This window comes from Dermacentor silvarum, chromosome 5 (assembly GCF_013339745.2).
Source record: "Dermacentor silvarum isolate Dsil-2018 chromosome 5, BIME_Dsil_1.4, whole genome shotgun sequence".
Lineage (NCBI taxonomy): Eukaryota > Metazoa > Arthropoda > Arachnida > Ixodida > Ixodidae > Dermacentor > Dermacentor silvarum.
This window is the reverse complement of record NC_051158.1, coordinates 34,405,036-34,425,404: the sequence shown is the minus strand read 5'-3', so window position 1 is coordinate 34,425,404 and position 20,369 is coordinate 34,405,036. Positions and strand designations below refer to the sequence as shown.

Sequence of the window (20,369 nt, the reverse complement as noted above, 5' to 3'; positions counted from 1 at the left end):
CATCCCTCACGCGCTTTCACTCGCTCATACAGCATACGGCGCGTGGCGACGATTTCATCGCCGTTGAAGTTCATACGAAACCTCACGGCTACGGCACGACGACGCCGACGGCAGAAATCCGCCTTTAGTGTCCATATAATTGCTATCGCAATGAAACAATATCCTTTGTCCACCGTGCAACACGAACGAGAGCTCCGATACTTATCGAGCTCAGCTGCAGTGCACGGCCACCGATGGCACAAGACCGGCTCATCGGTGCTCGCATCGCAGCCGACGGCGCCGCTAACATAAGCCTATTTTCTCCTTTGCGTTCAATTATTGCAAGAGCGACAACAACGGTAAGAAAATAATGCGGCTTGTGAGCGTCGGCGATTCATTCCGAAGCGCCGTTCGCTTTAGCTTTGAAGTGAACCGGAGAAGGCCTATTGCGACGATATCAGCGCCGTCGAGCGATCGGCGGCGATGGCGGTGAGACTGCCGCACAAATGAGCCCCGGTCTCATCCTCTCTACGTACGGCAAGAAACTCTCGCCGTTCGCGAGCAAAACCGCCTGTTGAACGGCGACGCGCGAATGGCAAATGGCGTGCGGCGAGTTACCCTGCCGGTAACGTGGACGTGGACTCAGCGCTTCTCGGCTAGCCGCTGTTGCTGCGGTGCTGGCCCGTGTTATGCGAAGCGTGCCGCTATAGTCCCTGTGTTGCGCGCACGTCTGGAAAGGCCAACACAGTCGCACTCTGTTCGCGCAACTAATCAGACCGCTAAGCACGACTGTGTTGGAACGTGGCTGATTTGGCACTTTCGTTGCGGGCTGTAATTACCGATTCGCAAGGGCGCACACGCGACCAACACGACGAGGAAGAGCAGGGGCGCGCGTACCTGCTAGCAGACAAACCGGAAGTCGTAGGTTCTTGTTCGACCAACGGACATAGTCACCACCGCTGACATCACCAGATGCCCCCTGGTAACATCGTGACGACCGTTGGGGATACCGGAAAAGCCAGGAGAGGAGGACGGCATTGTTTTTATTTTTTGTGGCGCGCCCGCGGCGGGTAGCGCTGCAGCGTTTGGCGTCGTTGATCGTGACGGCATTCTGAACTCGATGCGCGTGTTTGCTTGAAATGTTCAAAAAATATCTGAGGTGGTTTAGGGGCCCTTTAGGTTGGCGTGAAATAGGTTAGGTACAGAGAAACGTACACAATGCATACATGGTGAACTTTCAAAAGAATGGTAAACGTAATATTGTCCGACGGTTGGTTTCAAGCCGAGTTTATTTTTTCCCATGTATCATTCATAGGAAAGCTTCGTTTTCTAGGAAAGGACTGCCTAGATGAATATGAAAGAGAGCGTTACCAGCGGACAGACTTTACAGAGCAAATGCTATTCGCCATTGTCCAGCTTCCTTCACTAATAAATGTTGAGCGGCATCGGGGTTGGCATTTGTCCTTACGAATATTTCTGATATAAGAAGCTGTTCGTTAGTACGGTCCATGTGTAAGTTCTAGCATTATTTACGTTATTAGTCGTGGTGCCACAATTGGAAGTCAGCCACGTTTTATATTAGGCTTGTCACAGTCCCACTTGAAGTTTAGCCAGATAAGCAGAACCAGTACTCAAAAGAAGTTCGTACGCTAAACAGCAGGCGGCAAACAGTGCTTACGCACGAAAACCTTTCCGGATTCGGCCCAAAAGATTTCACAATACGGGCACTGTTCATTTGAGGTTAGTATACTCAAGCTCTTTGATCCCTTGTTTCGTTGAATAATTGTGCGCATACAAAAATGTGCTTTGACCACATTTCTTGCATCTTGAGAAGCGTAAAAAAACGCACAGCTGCAGAATGCATTAGGAATTTTCTATTGAGCGAGATTTGTCAAGTTTAGAGAATGTGGACTCCACGTGAGAAATCCGCATATGATATTCAGATAATGAGAACATACACTACAACGCGGGTAGCAAACTTGAAAAGCAACCATTGAGACACTTGGAAGTACACCTGATGTAAAACATTGTAAGGACCAACGGAAACAATGTACCCGCTACTCGAAGATACAGTTACATTATTAACAAGCACCCCGCCGTCTGCCCTTCGAATTCATTTTACTCAAGTACTTCATATATATTATTTAAGCATGCAGCACAGCTCACATCAGATTCATCGGAAGACAGACGCTACGTGTTTTAAATATTTTTTTCTCGAGCACTCTTGCTTTTGTGCACTTTCTTAGTTTGTACAATTCGGGTCACAGCTCCCAATGGGGCTAAATACCATTGAGGTGCTCGTAAGCATGTATGCCCCCAAATACGGTTCTGAGCCTGGAAGGTGCGCGCCATTTGATCCATCACCTCAAAGAAGACCTGTAGTAGCCCATTACATTGTGAAACAGGGCGGCAGCTCCCGGTTATTGTTAAGTTCGCAACTTCTCTCTCACCTGAAGCGCCCTCGGCGTGCCCAAGGTTGCTCTTGACAGAACCGACCTTCAGCGCTCCTCCCCGTCTCGATTGGCAAAAGACGCTGGCTATGGAATTCAACTCTGCCGGGTCGCCTGCCTGCGTTCCTGTGCCATGAGCTTCAACGTAGCACACGCTGCTTGGATCGATATTTGCCTCGGCGTAGACTTCACGCATCAACAGCTCTTGTGCTTTGCTTGATGGAAAGGTGATACCTGCGATATCATGGCATCGTGATTGGACAACATGTGCTCAATTATGGGGCCATTTCAAAGGCTAGCTTCCACGCTGCTTGGGTATCTAAATGAAGGTAGTTACTATTCCCTGGGCGAAGGCAGGGATATAATGTCCTCGTGATTGGACAGCTTGGACGCAGCGTTGGGTATCTAAACATAAATCGTATTCACGGCGAGAAGACAGAGACCATCAGTTGCCGTTGTAGTTGTTATCTGACCAATTTACTTCTGAGGGATAGGATACAAAACCTTATGATGCGAGCTCAATCACCCTCTAGATACAGACGTATAGCTGTATAGGGCGGATCGGGTGGGGGTTGCTAGTTTTATTGTATGCCTAACAACGTCAAAGACAATTTTATGCATTTGATATGTACTTATAGATGAACTAATAACAGTTGTGTGCGAGCTCACTTTCCTTGGCCTTATCGGCTTGGTGTTTTTCATCAGGATGGCTAGGCGATCGAGTGCGGCATTACTTGAAAGAATAAGCAGAATGTGCGCTTTCGTAAACAGTGAAACCGGACGATGATACCTTTTGTGACAAATACAAAATGCTCCCGTTAGCAGGCGTAGAAGCTTATTTAGGTTCGAAAGAACAAAATTACCATGCCCGAGTTACCTTTGTATCTTTATTATAACACGAGCTGTTTGGTATGTTTGCTTTAAAGGGGCCCCGAACAACTTGTTATTCAAGTCGAGAAATGGATTTGAGGTTGAAAAAATTGCTGGCTCTCGTGTAATCGAGAGTAGATGTAAGTATGGAATGGCTACCGGCAAGGCAGACTGCTTTGAGATCATACAAGCTACAATCTCAAAATGGGTGTAGTGCATGTTCGCAACGGCCTACCCCACCCCGCTACATCACACCGGACCACACCGCGGCACGCTATACTGTGCGCTGGTCCATATGGACGCTGCCCCGCCAGAAGACGAAAACAGGATGAAGGCGGCAGGTCAGGCAGCTAAAGACGCCAGGGAATGTCACGGAGCGGCATACTTTCGAATGGTTTGGACGCTGATTAACGACACGCCGAATTACGAGCGTAAAAAACGTGGGCTCCTGACTGTGCAGCGTATAATTTATTCGACATCGACACGCCGAATTACGGGCGTCAAAGGCGTCGTGGCCGCTCGGGCTGCCATCTCGATTCCAGACGCGACACGCCGATTACGGACCCAGAAGTGTGCGTGTACGTCTGCGTGGTATGCCGGGTTCCACCTTGGCCCTTGACATTGGGAGAGAGGAGAATCTGCGGTTCTTCGTCCATGGTGAAAGGGACGCGGCCAAGATTGTTGGGAGCTAAGAGCCCTGAATGCGGAGAACTCTACATACCGGCAGTTTGCCTACATAGGGAACTAGGGAAAGGAGAGGCTATTTAAGCGCAGATTTTGGGCCCTGCTGATTAGTCTAGAAGCTGAACCTATGCGCTTCTGAGAAGCCGTTGGGGGCTAGTGCCGTCCAGTATCACCTGGGCCGCCTGGCCACGTTGGAACTCCGAGGAACTTGTTGACGTACGAGACGTCAAACCAGCGTCTGCAACGAAGCTCACGGTAGTTCACCTCAAGTTAGCTCAACCTGCTTGAGGGAAGTCGTCAGATCTAGACTACCGGGAACCCCAGCTCAGCAATTCGCATCCACCTCGACAAGATCGGACCGCCAGCCTTCTTCGGGAAAGCTTTGTGCACCGACTTCCACGGTTTATGGACTGGCTGCTGCTGCCCGGCAATGCGTATGACACCATTTGTTTTTCTTTTGAACTTTGATTTCTTTTGAACTTTGCTTTAGTGAAATACTGTTTAGTGTATTCTTGTGTATTTGATCCTCGCACTGTTTCATTTTTATATCTACATTTAATCGCTCGTATTTATTTGTCCTTATCATTGTGTATATTAAGTTCAGGTGTGTTAGTCTGTTCTGTGTTTTTTAATATTCTATTTTATTAATTTGTGTATATTTATCAGCCGATAAATATCTTGGTTTTTGTTTACTCCCGACTCTGACTCTTTTCACTGTGTTCGCTTGCGTACGGAACGACCAATCAGCTTGTCTACCCCGTCGATTGACTTCGCGCCGACGACGACTCGGGGACAGCTGTGACAGGGAGACAGAGCGCACTGCCCAGCTAGAAGAAAAAATGCGCTTGAAGGAGGCGCCACGCAGCGTGGCGCCATCTCTCGAGTCGACACAAAATCAGCGCCGCGGAACTCACGGACCACTGGCGTTCAAAACTGCATAGGCAACCCTGTCTCCGTGCCGCAAGAGGACAATCAAGTGTATGCTGCCCTCCCTGTATCTGCCTTTTGAACGTTGCTATTGGAAATGACAAATAAAACTTCAGCGCACTAGAAGTTACTGTTTGAGTGACATTGTGAAGAAACATTAGGAACAACTCGGGAGCAATATTTTTGTAACTTGTTTGGGCAGTAGCTAGCGAATGTAACGCGGACGTGTTCAAAGGGCTGGGAGCCAGAGACCGCATTTTCTTAATTTTTGACTGGCTGCCCGGATGATCTCATTTTGTTCTCGCAACAATGCCCGGATGTTCTTGTTTGAGTGTCCGGATAAGGGCTCTGGCTTATGGCTCAATGTCACTTCAAGGTCGCCGAGAACGGGAACAAAAATCATTTTATGCTTAATGGGCTCTTTCAGAATTACTTTCATGCAAAAAGTACTTTAATGCATTCAGCTGAAGCGAATCTATTGTCAATCAAACACCCCTGTCGTGGTGCTTGCGCTCATTCTTCAATGACTGGCACTGGGAAAGCTACGGCAGAGCGGGGCGTGATCACAGCGCCCCGCCTAGTGAACGTCATCGGGGCGCGCAGTTCAAATTGGATTTTTGATGTGAACGTAGACGCCACTTCCGATTTTGCTTCCTGCAACGCGCCAAATGCTTAGGTGGTTGTCCTCAGCCTGCCACAGTGCGCTCAGCCTGCGAACTTGTAGCGGCACCTCGCGGCGTCCGCGGCTGCGCTACGTAGCAGACCGCAACCACTGCATGCAACTGTAGTGTGTATGCCCAGTGTTTGCTTTGTGCCCGACAGGGCTTGCGGGCGCGCTGGCGCTCATATGTTCTAGTCTGACCGTGCTACGTGATGGGGACCGGTTTTGTCCTGCACCAGCTTGACCGGCGCAGAGTTGCCGCATCCAACTTGCGCATCCAACTTGAAGCGCTGTCAATAGCTCAGTACGAAGCGAAGTCTGCCAGGAGCGGCCAGGAGTGTGCGCAGGCTGGCAAGCGTGCCTGTGGTCTGAGCCTAAGTTTCGCGTGGATCGAGGCTAGTTGATTTTTTTCAAAACTAGTTGAAATTAGCGAGACCCGACGGCTACGACACCGATAAGCAGGGTGGCCAAAGTTTAATTCCTACGCGGCAGGCCGCGGCCAAGTGGAAGCAGACGATAGTCCGTTTCTTCCGGAAGCACGTATTTATTATCAAAATTCGAAATCATATTTTTTCGCTTACTTCAGCCTGTTTACTAACCTGCGTAAATAAATCTACTCCGTAGGGAGAAACACACTGATCCACATACCCTTCCTGACAGATGTCAGCTTTTGGCCAATAGCAGGCGTGCATGGGAATCTGCTATATTACTACCCACCGTGGTTGCTTAGTGGTGTCGGAGTTAGAATGACGAAAATGGAACCACCGGAACGGCATCACCACGATAGTACGGCAACGTGTGCTTGACGACGACTGTATGAAGGCGCCACAATGGCAACGACGATGTGACAATGGCTTGAGGAAAAGGGGATTAGGCTGAGTGTATGACGACTATGGCGTTATAACTGCTGCATCATGAATCCCGTATGGCGGCGATGGCGACGACGGCATGACGAGAGTTGGATGAGGAAGCTGCAATGAAAACGATGCAACGACGACAACGACATCACGAACCCGAGCACGTACCTAGGGGCCTAAGCCATTAGGCAACTTGGGCCACTCGGTAGGCTTAGATGACGTGACGATGAAGGCATGATGAGCCAGATCACGAAGCTCGTACGATGACAACGTAACGACCACGAGCCCCAACCACAGTGGCCGAAACAGGAACGCAACTTTCGCTTCTGGGGCTGCGTAAGAGGCTACATAGCTAAGCTCGAAATGGAGGAAGAAGACAAAGAATGCTAGTCGCATTAAAAGACATTGTGAAGTTATTCTAACAGACTGTTCATTATTGTATGCTAAAGGGTGAGTTATGACAAATACGGTAGAATGTTGTTATTGTGCTCGCTAACATATTCTTTGTGTGGCAATTATTTAGGCAAACCAGGTTGTTAGGCATAGTGGAGTTAAGTATATATTATCCTTGCTACATCTCTAGCCAGTATTAATCCAGTGTGGCGAATAGCGTTACCAAATAATAGCGAGAATTGTGACCGGTGGTTCTTGCTTATTGTTACAAGGAACAGCACAGGAATCTGACGAAGAAACGTTCAGCGCAGTGTGTGTTTTCTTCGCGTATTTCTTCTTCTAATTCAGATTCCCGCGCGTATCCCCCACAAGAATGAACAACGAACACGAACTTAAAGCATTGTTTTTACCGAAATCTTGAAAACAGTTGAAGGTACCACCATTTGAAAAGACGGCGCTAACATACAAAAGGCAATGGCAACATCACTGCCTTTTCCTGGCGCGCTCACAAGTGAACAAATCGACTCACCTTCGATCTTGTAGCCGTCTGCGTTTGCTTTGATATGGATCAGCTTCGCGTAGACCCTTCTGGCTTGAGATGCTCGTTGAATGAAGATGGCACCAACTGTTTCGCTTCGTGCGTACCCGTCGCCTGCACCAACAAGTGCAGAGCTTCTCAGCTCAATTTTTTTCCTTCTTTGCCATTCCAAGGTTGGTCGGACACAAAATTCCATGGGAAGCCAGAATACCCTTTTCTCAATTTATACAGGGAGTGAATGCACAGTTTAAGTCTATTGTGTGGACGGTTTAGAGCTGCCATCTTGAGTACAGTGTACAGTGACAAACGACTTATTGTCAGCGATAACAGTAGGCACGCCGGTGACAAACACTCTGCGAGCCCACCCGCTCTCGCGGTTCGCAATACGCCATAAGTAGTAAGCAGGCGTTAAGCCTAGACCTGAAATTCCTTAACCAATTCCTAAAATAGGGATAGCAAGCAGCAGTGATTGGCCATGTCGTAGGGTACGTCGTCCACCTCAACAGGAACGTTTACAATCTGCCCTACGATTCTGAACTGTCCTTCATGCATAAGGCGTCAGATGGACATGAACGAAATCCTGGGTGAGGCTAGCTACACGTTCGCTGATGTGGTTGAACGTAGGCAAGTGTGAGGGCTTGGGTGGGTACATTATTCAGTCACCGCGCGAAAGACCGTATAACCCTCGCACACATCATTACCACGCATAACACATCCCGAACCACGCCGACCGTCGTACAAAGCTACGCACAACGTGAACAGTTCCCGTTCAAGAAGATGCCGCTTATTAAAGACGATAGTCTTGCCTTGAGCTACCTAAACACGAAAAACTTTGTCTGTCTGTCTCTTGATTCAACCGCCCGGCCAAAACCAACCAAGCTACTATCACTCGTGGCACGGGGTCATACACGTCAACATTATACAGCGCAAAGGAAACCTCAGGCCTATTCAGGCAAAATATATGTACATAACCGTGATCCCCAGCGTTCATTTAAGAATACACATAGGAGTGGTTCTTACGTTAGTAAATGAAAAATCAACGCGTTAGAAATGGTGTCGAAGAGACGCAGCCAAAGGAAACCTCAGGTCTAGTTGAGGCAAAATATATGTACATAACCGTGATCCGAAGTGTTTATTTAATTAAGAATAGACATGGGACTGGCTTTCACGTTAGTAAATGAAATAATGAACGCGTCAGAAATGGTGTCGAAGAGACGTTACGCGTTAAAAACAAGCCGAATAAAATCGCTGCTCTGTAGCCGGATTTAATCCAACAGTAATAAAAGGCCCCAACAGATGGCGCCAGAGTAGGACGAATGCGGGAAATTTGAATTGAATTCAGCAAAACCTCCATTGCATCCATCATGGGAAGAGTGAGAGGGGAGGAGAAGAGCGTCAGGGTGGGAGGGAGGCGAAGAGAGGATGTTACGTATCAGGGGCGGCAGAAGACTATTGTCTTTCGACGTCATTTGCAGCGAAGCAAGAACATATACGGCCAGTATTTTTTTCTCGCTTTTGAAAGGAGGAGGTACTTCGAGCCACGGTCGCCCCCATTTCTAAGATACTAAAGCATACAAAATGTAGCGAAGAGAGACGCTAGTGGGTCCAGCTCTAGTCTGCCAGACGCTAGTGGGTCCAGCGCTCTTGCTCGCAACGGCGCTCGTGCTTGAAAGCCGTCTCTTTTGACTGTCGACGCTGCGCTGCTCCGATCTCTAATAAACCCTTTACAATTGGTGGAGGTGGTGCGCCCTAAAAACCTGCAACCTGGAACTTCGATCCCGCACCGTACCGTCGACCATGCCTGAAGAAGCCTCCCATCAAGTACCTCCCCCTGCACCGGCACAGTGCTCTGGTGTGCCGCGTCACAGGGACCATGCTATCTTCACAGGCGCGGACGTGTCTTCCTGTCGGAAGTGGTTGAAGCCATTCTTAAAGAGTGCCACGTGATTCATCGCACAACTACGGCGTACCACCCACAAACCAATGGCCTCACAGAACGCTTCAACCGCACGCTCGGCGACATGCTTTCAATGTACGTCGCCTCCGACCACACGAACTGGGACGCCATTCTGCCCTTCGTGACCTACGCATACAACACCGCTACTCAGAGCACCACTGGCTTTTCGTCGTTTTTCTTACTATACGGTCGGCACCCGTCGCATACCATCGATACAATATTACCTTACCGGCCGGATGCATCCGAGGGCTCACCTATCTCTGCCACAGCACGGCATGCTGAAGAATGCCGTGACCTCGCACGTGCCTTCACTTCCAATGACCAAGAGCGCCAGAAGAACACTCGCAGCGACTCCACCTCCGAGGTCGCCTTGCTTCCTGGCGCGCTTGTGTGGCTCTCTGTTCCGTTCACCACCCCTGGCCTCTCATCGAAACTACTCCCGAAATATGAAGGCCCTTACCGCGTCGTCGAACGCGCATCTCCCGTGAATTTTGTTATCGAGCCAGTTCAACCGTCTTCGGACCAGCGCCGTCGTGGACGAGACATTGTCCACGTCGACCGCCTCGAGCCATACTACGATCCTGTCATCCTGACAAGCTGTTATCACTCCCGGGGTAATTGTAGCGAAGAGAGACGATAGTGGGTCCAGCTCTAGTCTGCCAGACGCTAATGGGTCCAGCGCTTTTGCTCGCAACGGCGCTCGTGCTTGAAAGCCGTCTCGTTTGACTGTCGACGCTGCGCTGCTCCGATCTCTAATAAACCCTTTACAAAAAATACACACCCAGCATGGCTTCACCTGACGTAGTAGGTGTTCGGTCATCTAAGATGGACACGAGAGTTGGCACATGTCGACAAATTCGCATGTCTTAACGGAAGCTTTTCAGACCGCTGGAACTCAGCTCAATTGTCTGGAGTACGACCGCCTTAAAATATTGTTCCTACTGTCCTGTGCACAAGACAACATCTTGAGTAAGTTGGAAGAATACTCATATCGGAGTAGTCTTCAGATTTTGAAAAACTGTAACCCAGCGTTGGCCATGGACTGCTCATACTTTCCATGAAGTGCACAGCGGTCAAAACAAGGAACCTCGTGCAAAGCTCAAAATCATCCTGCGTGAAGCACATGGAAGCACGTCTGTTGCCGCTTCTTGCTTTCGAAGTAAGCAGTGAACTTCGATAATTTCACCTTTAGATCGCGCAGAAAGCAAGTGTAAAGCATTGTACCGCGTACTACTGCTCACTGCCGTAGGGTATTAGCTTGATCCCCAACAGACAAAGTTTTGCGATTTGATTCGGAGGCATCTAATGGCCCAGTGAGCGAGAACACCGGCGTCTGTAGCAGCGAAATGGCACCTAAATTCTCATTGGCTCCAAAGCCTCGTCACACCGCGGAGCGAGACGGGTTGTCGTCGGCGAGGGCGTCGCGGGAAGCGCGTGCATGGGGGTGGCCGTCTTGATCTCGGAAGCCGGCGCACGGTCCGTATTTCTCTCTCTCTCTCTCTCTCTCACTCCAACTAAGCTTAGCTGCTGCGCGCGCCTGCCGGCCTTGGTGGCCACTGCTGCTTCCTCGGTCTCTCGTCGCGCAGGCCGTCGGTAGCGTGTGGCGTTGACGCGGCAGGCTGCTGCTGCTTGCTGCCTCGAACAGCACGCATCGGTAGGGTACATTACTCGCAGCACAAAGCTTGAAGGACTGCTCAGCGGCGTTCAGTTGTACAATAATGCTTTCGCATCCAGAACTCATAAGTGCTTAGGTGTCCTCGGATTTTTATTCGAGAACAACGTCGACACAACGACGTCAGCGTAAGTACCATAAAATGCTGTTCACACAAAGTGTACGAACATAAGTGTTTAACGACGTTTAATTCAACACACGATGTTGTAGGAGAGTGTAAAATCCAGACCACACGTACGCTTGACGACGCGCCTGCGCAAGCACAGACTGTGCAGTGCACGTCGTTCGCGTCGAAGTACGCCGTGAGCACGGAGATATGTTCCAGGCAGATATCGGCACTTGGGCAGCTTCGCGTCCCTACGCACCTGGCTACTGTTAGGTGCCGTCAGCCAAGTGCCAGCTGCCGCTGCTTCATGCAAGCCATCACCCACCGTCGCAACCACATTCCAAAGCTTTTTGGCGAAAGAGCGGGGATTGTTTAACCAACTACGCCGCACTGCGTATCATTGATCTTCAGCAACCTGTGCACACGTGCATGAAAGCTGTCAGCGAGTGGTTTATTGGGTTCGCGTCCGCTTACATGCGCGTGCTGTTTGACGAGTGGCCGTAACGCTAACCCCATTCCGCTGTCATTCTTAACGCATTCGTTGTCGGAGCAGCACAAATGAAATTGGTTGCTACAATGACCGCTGGGCTGACGCCACAAGCGGTGCCGTGGACATGCGAGGTCCACCCGAAGAAGAAAAGCTCCTTTTCCCTCCCGCAGAGAAAACGTGCTTAAAAGCGGCAGTGCGGATGGATGTGTGAAGAGGATGCCTGATAGATTTCGCGAGCAGCGCTCGTTTAGCTGCCGTCTCGAGAGCAATTCAAGTTACTTATGCCTGAAAAAGTGCTAAAAACACGCGTTAATTCTTCCAGTCCCAAGAGAGACCTCTACTACAGTCTTTACTTTCAATATAGTCTTGGCGAATCAACCCTACTTTACAGGATCAGGTATATTTCTAGACTCTTTCATGGGCCTTTCCGTGACATGGTACAGCCAAAAATGCGGGCCGATCCGCAACGTATATCTGGTACTGGTGGTACTGGTGCTCACAGTGTAAGGATGTTCCCGGGAGTAGATGGGCTCGCCGTGGGTCCTGTGGTCGGACCGGCGATACCACCATGCATTGCCATCGCTCGGTGGGGGTATCACCGTGGAGTGGTACCGGTGGTAACGGCAGTGTTCTCTCATTCTTCCCTCGGGACAGGTAGCGTTTTGAGAAGCTATGGTTGAAATATTGCGCCTCATATCGAGCAAGCAGAGTTTCTTTGAGATGCTGCATGCATCCCAGAATAAACTATTTGACGCGTACATCTCATTCTAACCCCCAAATCACTCAGGCAGACTTTCATCGAATTCAAGTGGAGGTTGAATCGCCTTCCAACGTTTTCTTCTTTACTTATTTCACTGATATAACAGCTCCAGAAGTAAAACACTTACGTTTTTAAATATTCAAGCAATTCGAAGCACAAACAATAACAAAGAACGAAACGGTGTCTGCCAAGGCATAAATAAGTGGCCACGTGACCGAGCGCTGGAGCGCGTCTCTTGTAGATACAAACGTCATTCCTTGAGAGGCGTGGCATGCGGAAGGCGCGTAGACGCGAGCTTACTTGCGTTGGCAAGTGTATGTGTAGTCCGGCCTTATCAGCGGAACGCGTGATTCGCCTCTGGCTGCTTGCTTGGCATCCCTACTAACGGACAGCTGTCCGGTTTCCGACAACGATAGATGCAAGGCTTGCGAAAAACTGTCCAAATCATGTAGGCGCTAGGAGAATATTAAACGTGTTTACACCAGCTGCGCCTGGAATCATGAACCAAGTTGAAAAAACTTTCACAGCCTTTGACATGTCGATAAAGTGGGGGTAAGCGAAGATTGTGGCAAGACGACACTGTCGCAGGCGTTCCGCTTCGTTTACCCTAAACTCAGGGTCAGCGCCTTTTCGCTGACGTTTGGCCTCAACATCTCGCTCCCGCAACTCGGGGCCCTCGGCTCTTCGCTGACGTTTCGCTTGAGCTTCAGAAGCCCTCACGCTAGAATCGGACCACAATTGCTTCGCTCACCCCCAGTTTCTCGACTGGAGAAGGGCAGGGGATTTTGTCTCTTTGGGTCCTACGTGTGACAAAGGTAGTTCAAGGCGCGTTACAGGCCCCCGAGCCCACAGGCGTATGTGCCGTTGAGTTTGGACCCTTCCTGCGATATCACCAGGAACGGCCCACATGACAGGGGTGTGTGCCATTGAGCTTGGATTCCTTCTGCACTATCACCAGGATCGGCCCACTTTTCAGCGTGACACCACCAGCGCCGACACTTTTCAGCCTTTAAAGTTTCGCTTAAAAACACAGTAGATTTCTAGACGGATGAAACCAATTGCATGTCATTAGCACTAACCTCAAGAGGCACCTCGTATTTCTTGTGTTATTAAGGCGAAAATTTTGTATATGTCTCATAGTTCAGTCGACCTCAACGTCCTTGAGCGAAAACCATGTTGTCAAAGCGAAATCCTACGCTATGACGACTCGGCGTAGTAATTAACCTACTAAACCGACACCATGTCTTGCCCAAGGACCTCCTTGGTCTCACCTATAGGCAGACGCTCACGCAACAATTCTGATGGCGTGCGGGTCAAGCAAGCAACGCTCACGCAGCAGTTTTGATGATGAGCGGGTCACCGTCGCCATCGTGGTAATTATTATACAGTTAATTAAGGTACTCAAATCCACGATCTGTGGTGGGAGTCGCACCTTCGACCTTTGGTCGGAAAAAACCAGTAATAAGAAGTACCAACGCATTCGAATGTGTGGGGAGAACATGCACGGAGAGCAGACCCCAACAAATGTGAATGTCAAGTGATGTAAACAATGTGTCTTGAGCGTGCAGGCTTTCTCCTTCACCGTTTTTGGCGTATGCCAAAGTGACTATCAATTTTCGTATAGCTAATTTCTTAAAGCATTAACCATTCTTTAAATTATAATAGCTACGCCAGTTATGTCAACATTACATGTTAGAGTGACGTGTAAAACTCGAATTTGAGTGGTTGGCCAGGTGCTATATTTAGCATGTTTTTTTTTTCGGCGCCTTAAAAAATATGAGTGCCGCGGGCACCAGCCTAAACGTGGTAATGTTTACATTCACGGGCTTTCATTACCACGCGAGCAGCAAAATGGCGCACACGATAGCGTGTCGAAAGCAAATGGAATCGGTGTTTTCGAATCTTATGTTTTCAACACGCTTGACCTCGAATAACTACAGCAGTTTTATCATTAAAAAACAATCACCGCCCAAAGATGCGGTGTACAGATATGGTTAACCAGCGAAGCTGAAACGTGCGGCCCCGGTGTTTATCACTGGGCTAATCCCGATGGTTCATTAAAGTATTTCTCAATTATTAGTTACGTCTTTGTGTTTGTTAAAGAGGTTACAAACACGTTCAGCTGCGACGGAGAGATCGACGTCACTGACGGCATGACCGCAGTCCGCCGTTGTCGCTTGCGTTCGATTTCTCGAGTTTGCTCGGCGGCGTGGTTAGCAGCATTCGCCCGCCATTGCCGCTTGCGATTCTTCGACAATAAATTCCTTCACAATTTAATCTGTACGTTACGGTTTAATCACAATTTAATCTGTACGTTACGGGGGCTCACACCCCCGCAAACACGGCCTCTCCATTACGACGACAGAAGAGAAGTGAAATTCTACGCTGGAATGATGAGTGGCAACGCAGGCAGCTGTGGAAGACGCGGACGCTCGAGGCAATGCTGATGATGATAGTTTTCTGTGGACAGACGAGTAACAGACGCTTCTTCGTTTCGCCTAGCAATATAAATCTCCGCTTTAAAGGTTTCTTCCATAAATAGTGCAAGTTCATTATTTAGAATAATTAGAGAAATACGAGACAATTCGTCTAGCGACATGCAGTTAGTTTTGTCCTCATATAAGGGTTCCGTTTTTAAAAAAAAATTGGTGCATGATAGCTGGTAAACCTTACATAATAAAGTGAAGATTTACTTGAAAAACCAAGGATGCGACCACGATGAGCAAGTATATAAGAAAAGGGTACGCCTATCGTTCGGGAACCACATTTTGACTAGTCTGTGTGGATTTAACCGACATGGCGGGTTATGGTGAACGCACGACAAGGGCTGGGGATGGTCTCTGGAAGTCATTGTCCTGCAGTATGATGCGGCAGCACTCACCGCTGGAGTCAAAGCTCTTGCACTTTCCGTCTGGTGACAGAATACCGAGGCGAACCCCGTTAAGTGTCGAGACGGGATCAAGGATGAGGTTTGCGCCGCCCACAATGGCCGCCGTGCACTGTCCTGAACGGAGCGCCAGCACAGCCTGGTTCAACGCGGTCATCGTCGACGAAGATGCGGTGTCCACTGTGAAGCTTGGTCCTGCGACGAACGATACGGTGTGTTGATGAAATTCTTTTGATAAAAGTCTTCTTATATCGAGAAGGTCTTCTTCACATGCTGGAAACAAAGGCTATTTCGATAAAGTACAACAAACATGTACTCAATAATTTTTTTAAAACGATATCGCTTGCATGTCGTGGGGTAAATGTATTTGTTTAAGAAGAACTATTAGTCTGCATGTCGAGGTAGGTGTCACATATCCTATATTGGGAAATCTAGACCGCCGTATATAATATAGGAGATAAGCAAACAAGAATGGGGACTATGAACTCTAGGCCTGTGGCGATCTGGGTGAGTAAGTAATATGAGACCTCGCGGAGTGTTTCTTTGTTGGTATGTCTTCGTGGCAGGGAGCATTAAAAAAAAAAAGATGTGCTGCTTTGGAAGGCGGTTCAGTACTATTTTAGGGCATATTCCTGCATGACATGACATGACATGACAAGAACTTTATTTCAGTCCTGAGGAGCTAAGATCTAGGCGAGCCGAAGGCTCCCCCAGATTAAGTCGGTGGCTCCGCCCACGATGGGACCGGGAGACCAAGTCCCGTCGCGATGTCGTGGGCCCTCTGGACAGCCTGGTGTTGGATTTGAAGATTGCTGCTCTTGAGGGATTCCTCCCATTGCTCTTTCGTGATGGGTGGAGAGGCGTTAAGGGCTGGGCACAACTAGAGCATGTGATCAAAAGAGCATGAGTCATGACCACATTTGGAGCACGACTGTGAATGGTCAGGGTCTATCCTGTTAAGGGACCGGGGAGTGGGATACGAACGGGTTTGCAGAAGTCTGAGTGTGCTAGCCTGAGGTTTGTTCAATTTGGGGTGGGGGGTGGAAATTTCCTCCTGCCGAGACGATAATGGGAAACAATTTCGTGGAAGGTACATAATGGATCTTTGTGGATGTTGACCTCGTTCCGAGCCTGGCTACCCCTGACAGCGCGGTACGTGAAATCGCGCGCTATCCGGTGGGCCTGCTCGTTAGGATTACATCCGAGCGGGTTAACTGAGGCATCTATATGGGCTGGGAACCACGAGATGTGGTATCCTCCTTCGCTGCTCTCCCGTATTCTTTGAAGTGCTTTGTTCACAATATGGTTCGCCTGTTCAGACACTAGTGCGGCCGAGAAGGATCTAACTGCTGTGCGTGAGTCCGAGAAGATGATATGGGGAACTTTTGCGCTGTGAAAAGCCAGAGCGATCGCCGCTTCCTCCGCCACATGTGCAAACTTAGTATAGACAGAAGCTGCATTAAGCAGGTTGCCCTCCGCGTCTACAACCGAGACAGCAAACTTATCCCCACTGTCATATCTGGCAGCATCGACAAAGAGGGCCCCTAGTTTGTGCTGATTGATCTTTTTAAGGATCGACTTGACTCTCGCGAATCTTCTACCCTCGTTATGCACTGGGTGGATGTTTCGCGGTACGGGGTCAACCATGATGCGAGTTCTGGCTTGCTGGGTCAGGCTAATTTTGGTCCCCGGTTCATGTCTGGGTTGGATACCCGCTTCTTCTAAAATTTTGATCCCTGGCTTAGAGGACGACAATCTCATTATTTGAGCCACTGTGTGAGCTTCTAGTAGCTCATAGATAGTGTTGTGGAGTCCTAGCTCCAGCAGCTTCTCGGTGCTCGTGGACTGCGGAAGGCCGAGCACGCGCTTGATACCGGTTCTGATTAGAGAGTCGAGTTTGGCCTTTTCCGCCTTACCCCAATTAAGGTACGGCGCGATGTAGGTAACATGACTTAAGAAGAATGCCTGGTAAGCTCTGAGCAGATTGTCCTCTTTGAGACCGCCTCTCCGATTTGAGATGCGGGCTAAAAGTCTTAGGACATTACTAGCCTGTCCAATGAGCCTGTTGAGGGCCGTCGAGTTACAGCCCTTAGCATCAATGTGGAGACCTAGAATCTTGATCGAGTCCATCCTTGGTATGGGATGTCCATTCTTAGCTCGAATTTCTATCGGCAGAGTTTTCAGAGGCTCAAGGTTTCTGACCCCTTGTCGGGACTGTCGGTATAACAGTAGTTCTGATTTAGCGGGGGAGAGTTCAAGGCCCGTGCTGGCAAGAAAGTTTTCCGTTGCCTCCAACGCGCTTTGTAACGAGTGTTCGAGCATGGCAAGCGAGCCGCCCGGCGCCCAGATCGTGATGTCGTCCGCATATATGGCGTGACCCACGTTTGGGATTGCATCGAGGCAAGTGGAGAGCTTGTGCATGGCTATATTAAATAACAGTGGGGAGAGGACCGAGCCCTGCGGGGTGCCGCAGTTGCCTAGCTGGTAGGGCCCTCCCGAGACCGTGCCTAGTCGGAGGTGTGCCTTGCGATCCGCGGGGAAAGATTCGGTGAAGTCATGAAAACGCTGACCCAGGTTAAGAGAGGAAATCTCTGTTAGGATGTGTCTATGCGCGACTCTGTCGAAGGCCTTGGAGAGGTCTAGTGCCAGGATCCCTCTCACGTCACGAGTCTTGTTATCAAAGATTGCACTCTTAAGCAAAAGCATAGCGTCCTGTGTGGACAACGCCTGTCTAAAGCCAATTAGGTTGTGTCTAAAGAGCTCCTTGTTCTCAATATGCTCAGTGATCCTGTTGTGTATCGCGTGCTCCGCAACCTTGGCGATGCATGCTGTAAGGGATATGGGCCGCAGGTTGTTTATATGTGGGGGTTTGCCTGGTTTGGGTATGAGTACCACTTTTGCGGTACGCCAGTCTATCGGGACCTGTCCAGTTTTCCATACCTCGTTTATTTCGGCCGTGACTATCTCGATTGCCCTATCATCTAGGTTCCTAAGGAGTTTGTTCGTGACTCCATCGGGTCCCGGGGCTGATCTGCCATTCAGATTGAAGAGAACATATCTGATCTCTGATACGGTGAAGGGTTGCTCTAGATCAGGTGCCAAGAGTCCCATATAGTTTACATCTACCGGGCGATCTCCGTCTTTGGCGAGGGGGAGATAGGTATATGCTAAGTTGTTGGCTAATTCCCTCTCGGTGAGACCACTTGCGATTTGCTTATTTATGAGCCTATCCGTCGCAAGGCTAAGGGTACTCTTAGACTGTTTATTGTTGAGTAGACTTTTCATTAAGCTCCATTTGCTACCTCTTCGCATACGCCCGTCCGTGAAAAATACGGGCGGCATGCAGGAATATGCCCAGCAATGGGACGGACGGGCATATTCCTGCATGCCGCCCGTATTTTTTACTGTCTGGCTTGCGGCCCAAGCCCAGGGAGTGTGTGCTACAGAGTTCACATTTTCCGGTTGCAGGCAACACTTCACCAATTGCGTATACACTGCCCGACAACACTCCGTTTTCTGTCTTTTGGGGCATGGTAAACCCGCAGTTTCGTACTTTTACTTGCGTGACTCTGTTATGTGCTCATTCGGTTGCCGTGGACGTATGTCACTGTTGACTGCAAAGAAAGATTGCCCACAAAAGTGCTGCAACAAGCATGTGACGCCTATACACGGCGAAGAGGATGTTATATAAGATTTTACGAAACGGATTTTTTTTTCAGATAAAAAAAAAGTACCAACAAAGCTGCCACGAGGATAATGGCCAGCGCACCATGACATATGGAGTCCCTCATGCGCCATGCGAACGTGAAGGATATGGTTACCGCGAATAGCAAAACGAGTGTGAAGGTAAATGTTACTGTCAAGTTGCTCCTAATTAAGAGTTAATTGGAGTTCAGTGTCAATGAAAAAGGCGAGTTCGTTTTCCTCTATTCTTTCATTTTCTTCGCTGCTTTTTGCCTACATATGTATATATGTGACAGTTGAAATCGAGTCCCTCGCTTACCACGATTCTTCGCACTTTACACATTAGCGCCCTCACGCATGTCATTCTTAAATCCTTGAGGAGCAAGACGAAAAAAAGAAAGAATAGGGACATTATCGACTGTAGGGACCGGCTGACTGCCCTATATGTGCTATGGTAAGAGGGTTGGGGTATATGTGCACACCTTTTGTTTCGTTCTTGTTTACACTTCGGGTCTCCTTAACCTATCACCTTCAATTTCCGTAATTCTTTAGAGTTTGCAGAGGGGTATGTGGTTACACAGTGTAAATACTATAATTCAAGTAATCCAATGATGAATGCCTCTCTCATACCATTAAAATCGAATGCGTAGGAGACGCGATTCGCGAGCATAGCCGACAGGTTGTCGACCAACGTGTGGCCATCGACCTCGTCCACGTCGACGTTCAGTGCGGCCCTCGTTTCAGACATTATGCAGCCGGCGAATACTCCGACTCGGTGACCCCGCATTGTCGACGGGTCGTAGCCCGCGTCGACAATGGCCTCGTACGATGTCTCCAAAAGTAGCCGGAGCTGTGGGTCCATGACGTTGGCCTGTCTTGGAGGTACGCCGAAGAACTGCGCGTCGAAGCGGGACAGGTCCTTGATAGTTCCCATTCTTTCGGGCACAGCAACGAGTCCTGCGACCAGCCATGCAGTTCAGTATGAAGAAGGTTAGCAACAGAATGAAGTTCACAAGTTTGCATTCTTTCTCTTCTGGAGAACTCTGATGCTTTAGAGAAAATATTGGCCTCCAAGCACACGCTTTATTTTGATGTTTGAATGCAAAGTATGAAGTGACTGAGGATTAGGATCATCAGGTTGAGTTGTGAGATGACGAATGTGTGAGCCTTAGTGAGTGCATGGTGCTGATTGGCATAAATGTTATTTCAAGATGAATAACTGAAAAAAAAACGCACTGTTTACTTAACCTCGGACGGCTTTCTTTACCCCTGCCATGGTATGACCACTTGTATAATAATATTACGCTCGGTTGTTCCAGAAAATTCTATGGTTGAAAGCTACGGAGACAAAAAAGCACTTCGGAATGAATCTTACATTTGAGAAGATTCCGGGCTTGCGAAATCCTGACGCATCAAGCGTGTGGAACTATATATATTGCGAGAGCAATTATTTG

General features: G+C 49.1%; 1 protein-coding gene across 1 annotated transcript in view; it reads right to left on the bottom strand.

Annotated features, from left to right (window-relative positions):
* Nucleotides 1–20,369, bottom strand: part of LOC119454055 (fatty acid synthase-like) — a 322,635-nt gene that overhangs the window by 31,615 nt on the left and 270,651 nt on the right. The window contains 4 exon segments of the mRNA XM_049667895.1: nt 2,430–2,663; nt 7,351–7,473; nt 15,226–15,426; nt 19,546–19,621. Of these exon segments, the coding sequence (XP_049523852.1) occupies nt 2,430–2,663; nt 7,351–7,473; nt 15,226–15,426; nt 19,546–19,621 (634 nt within the window).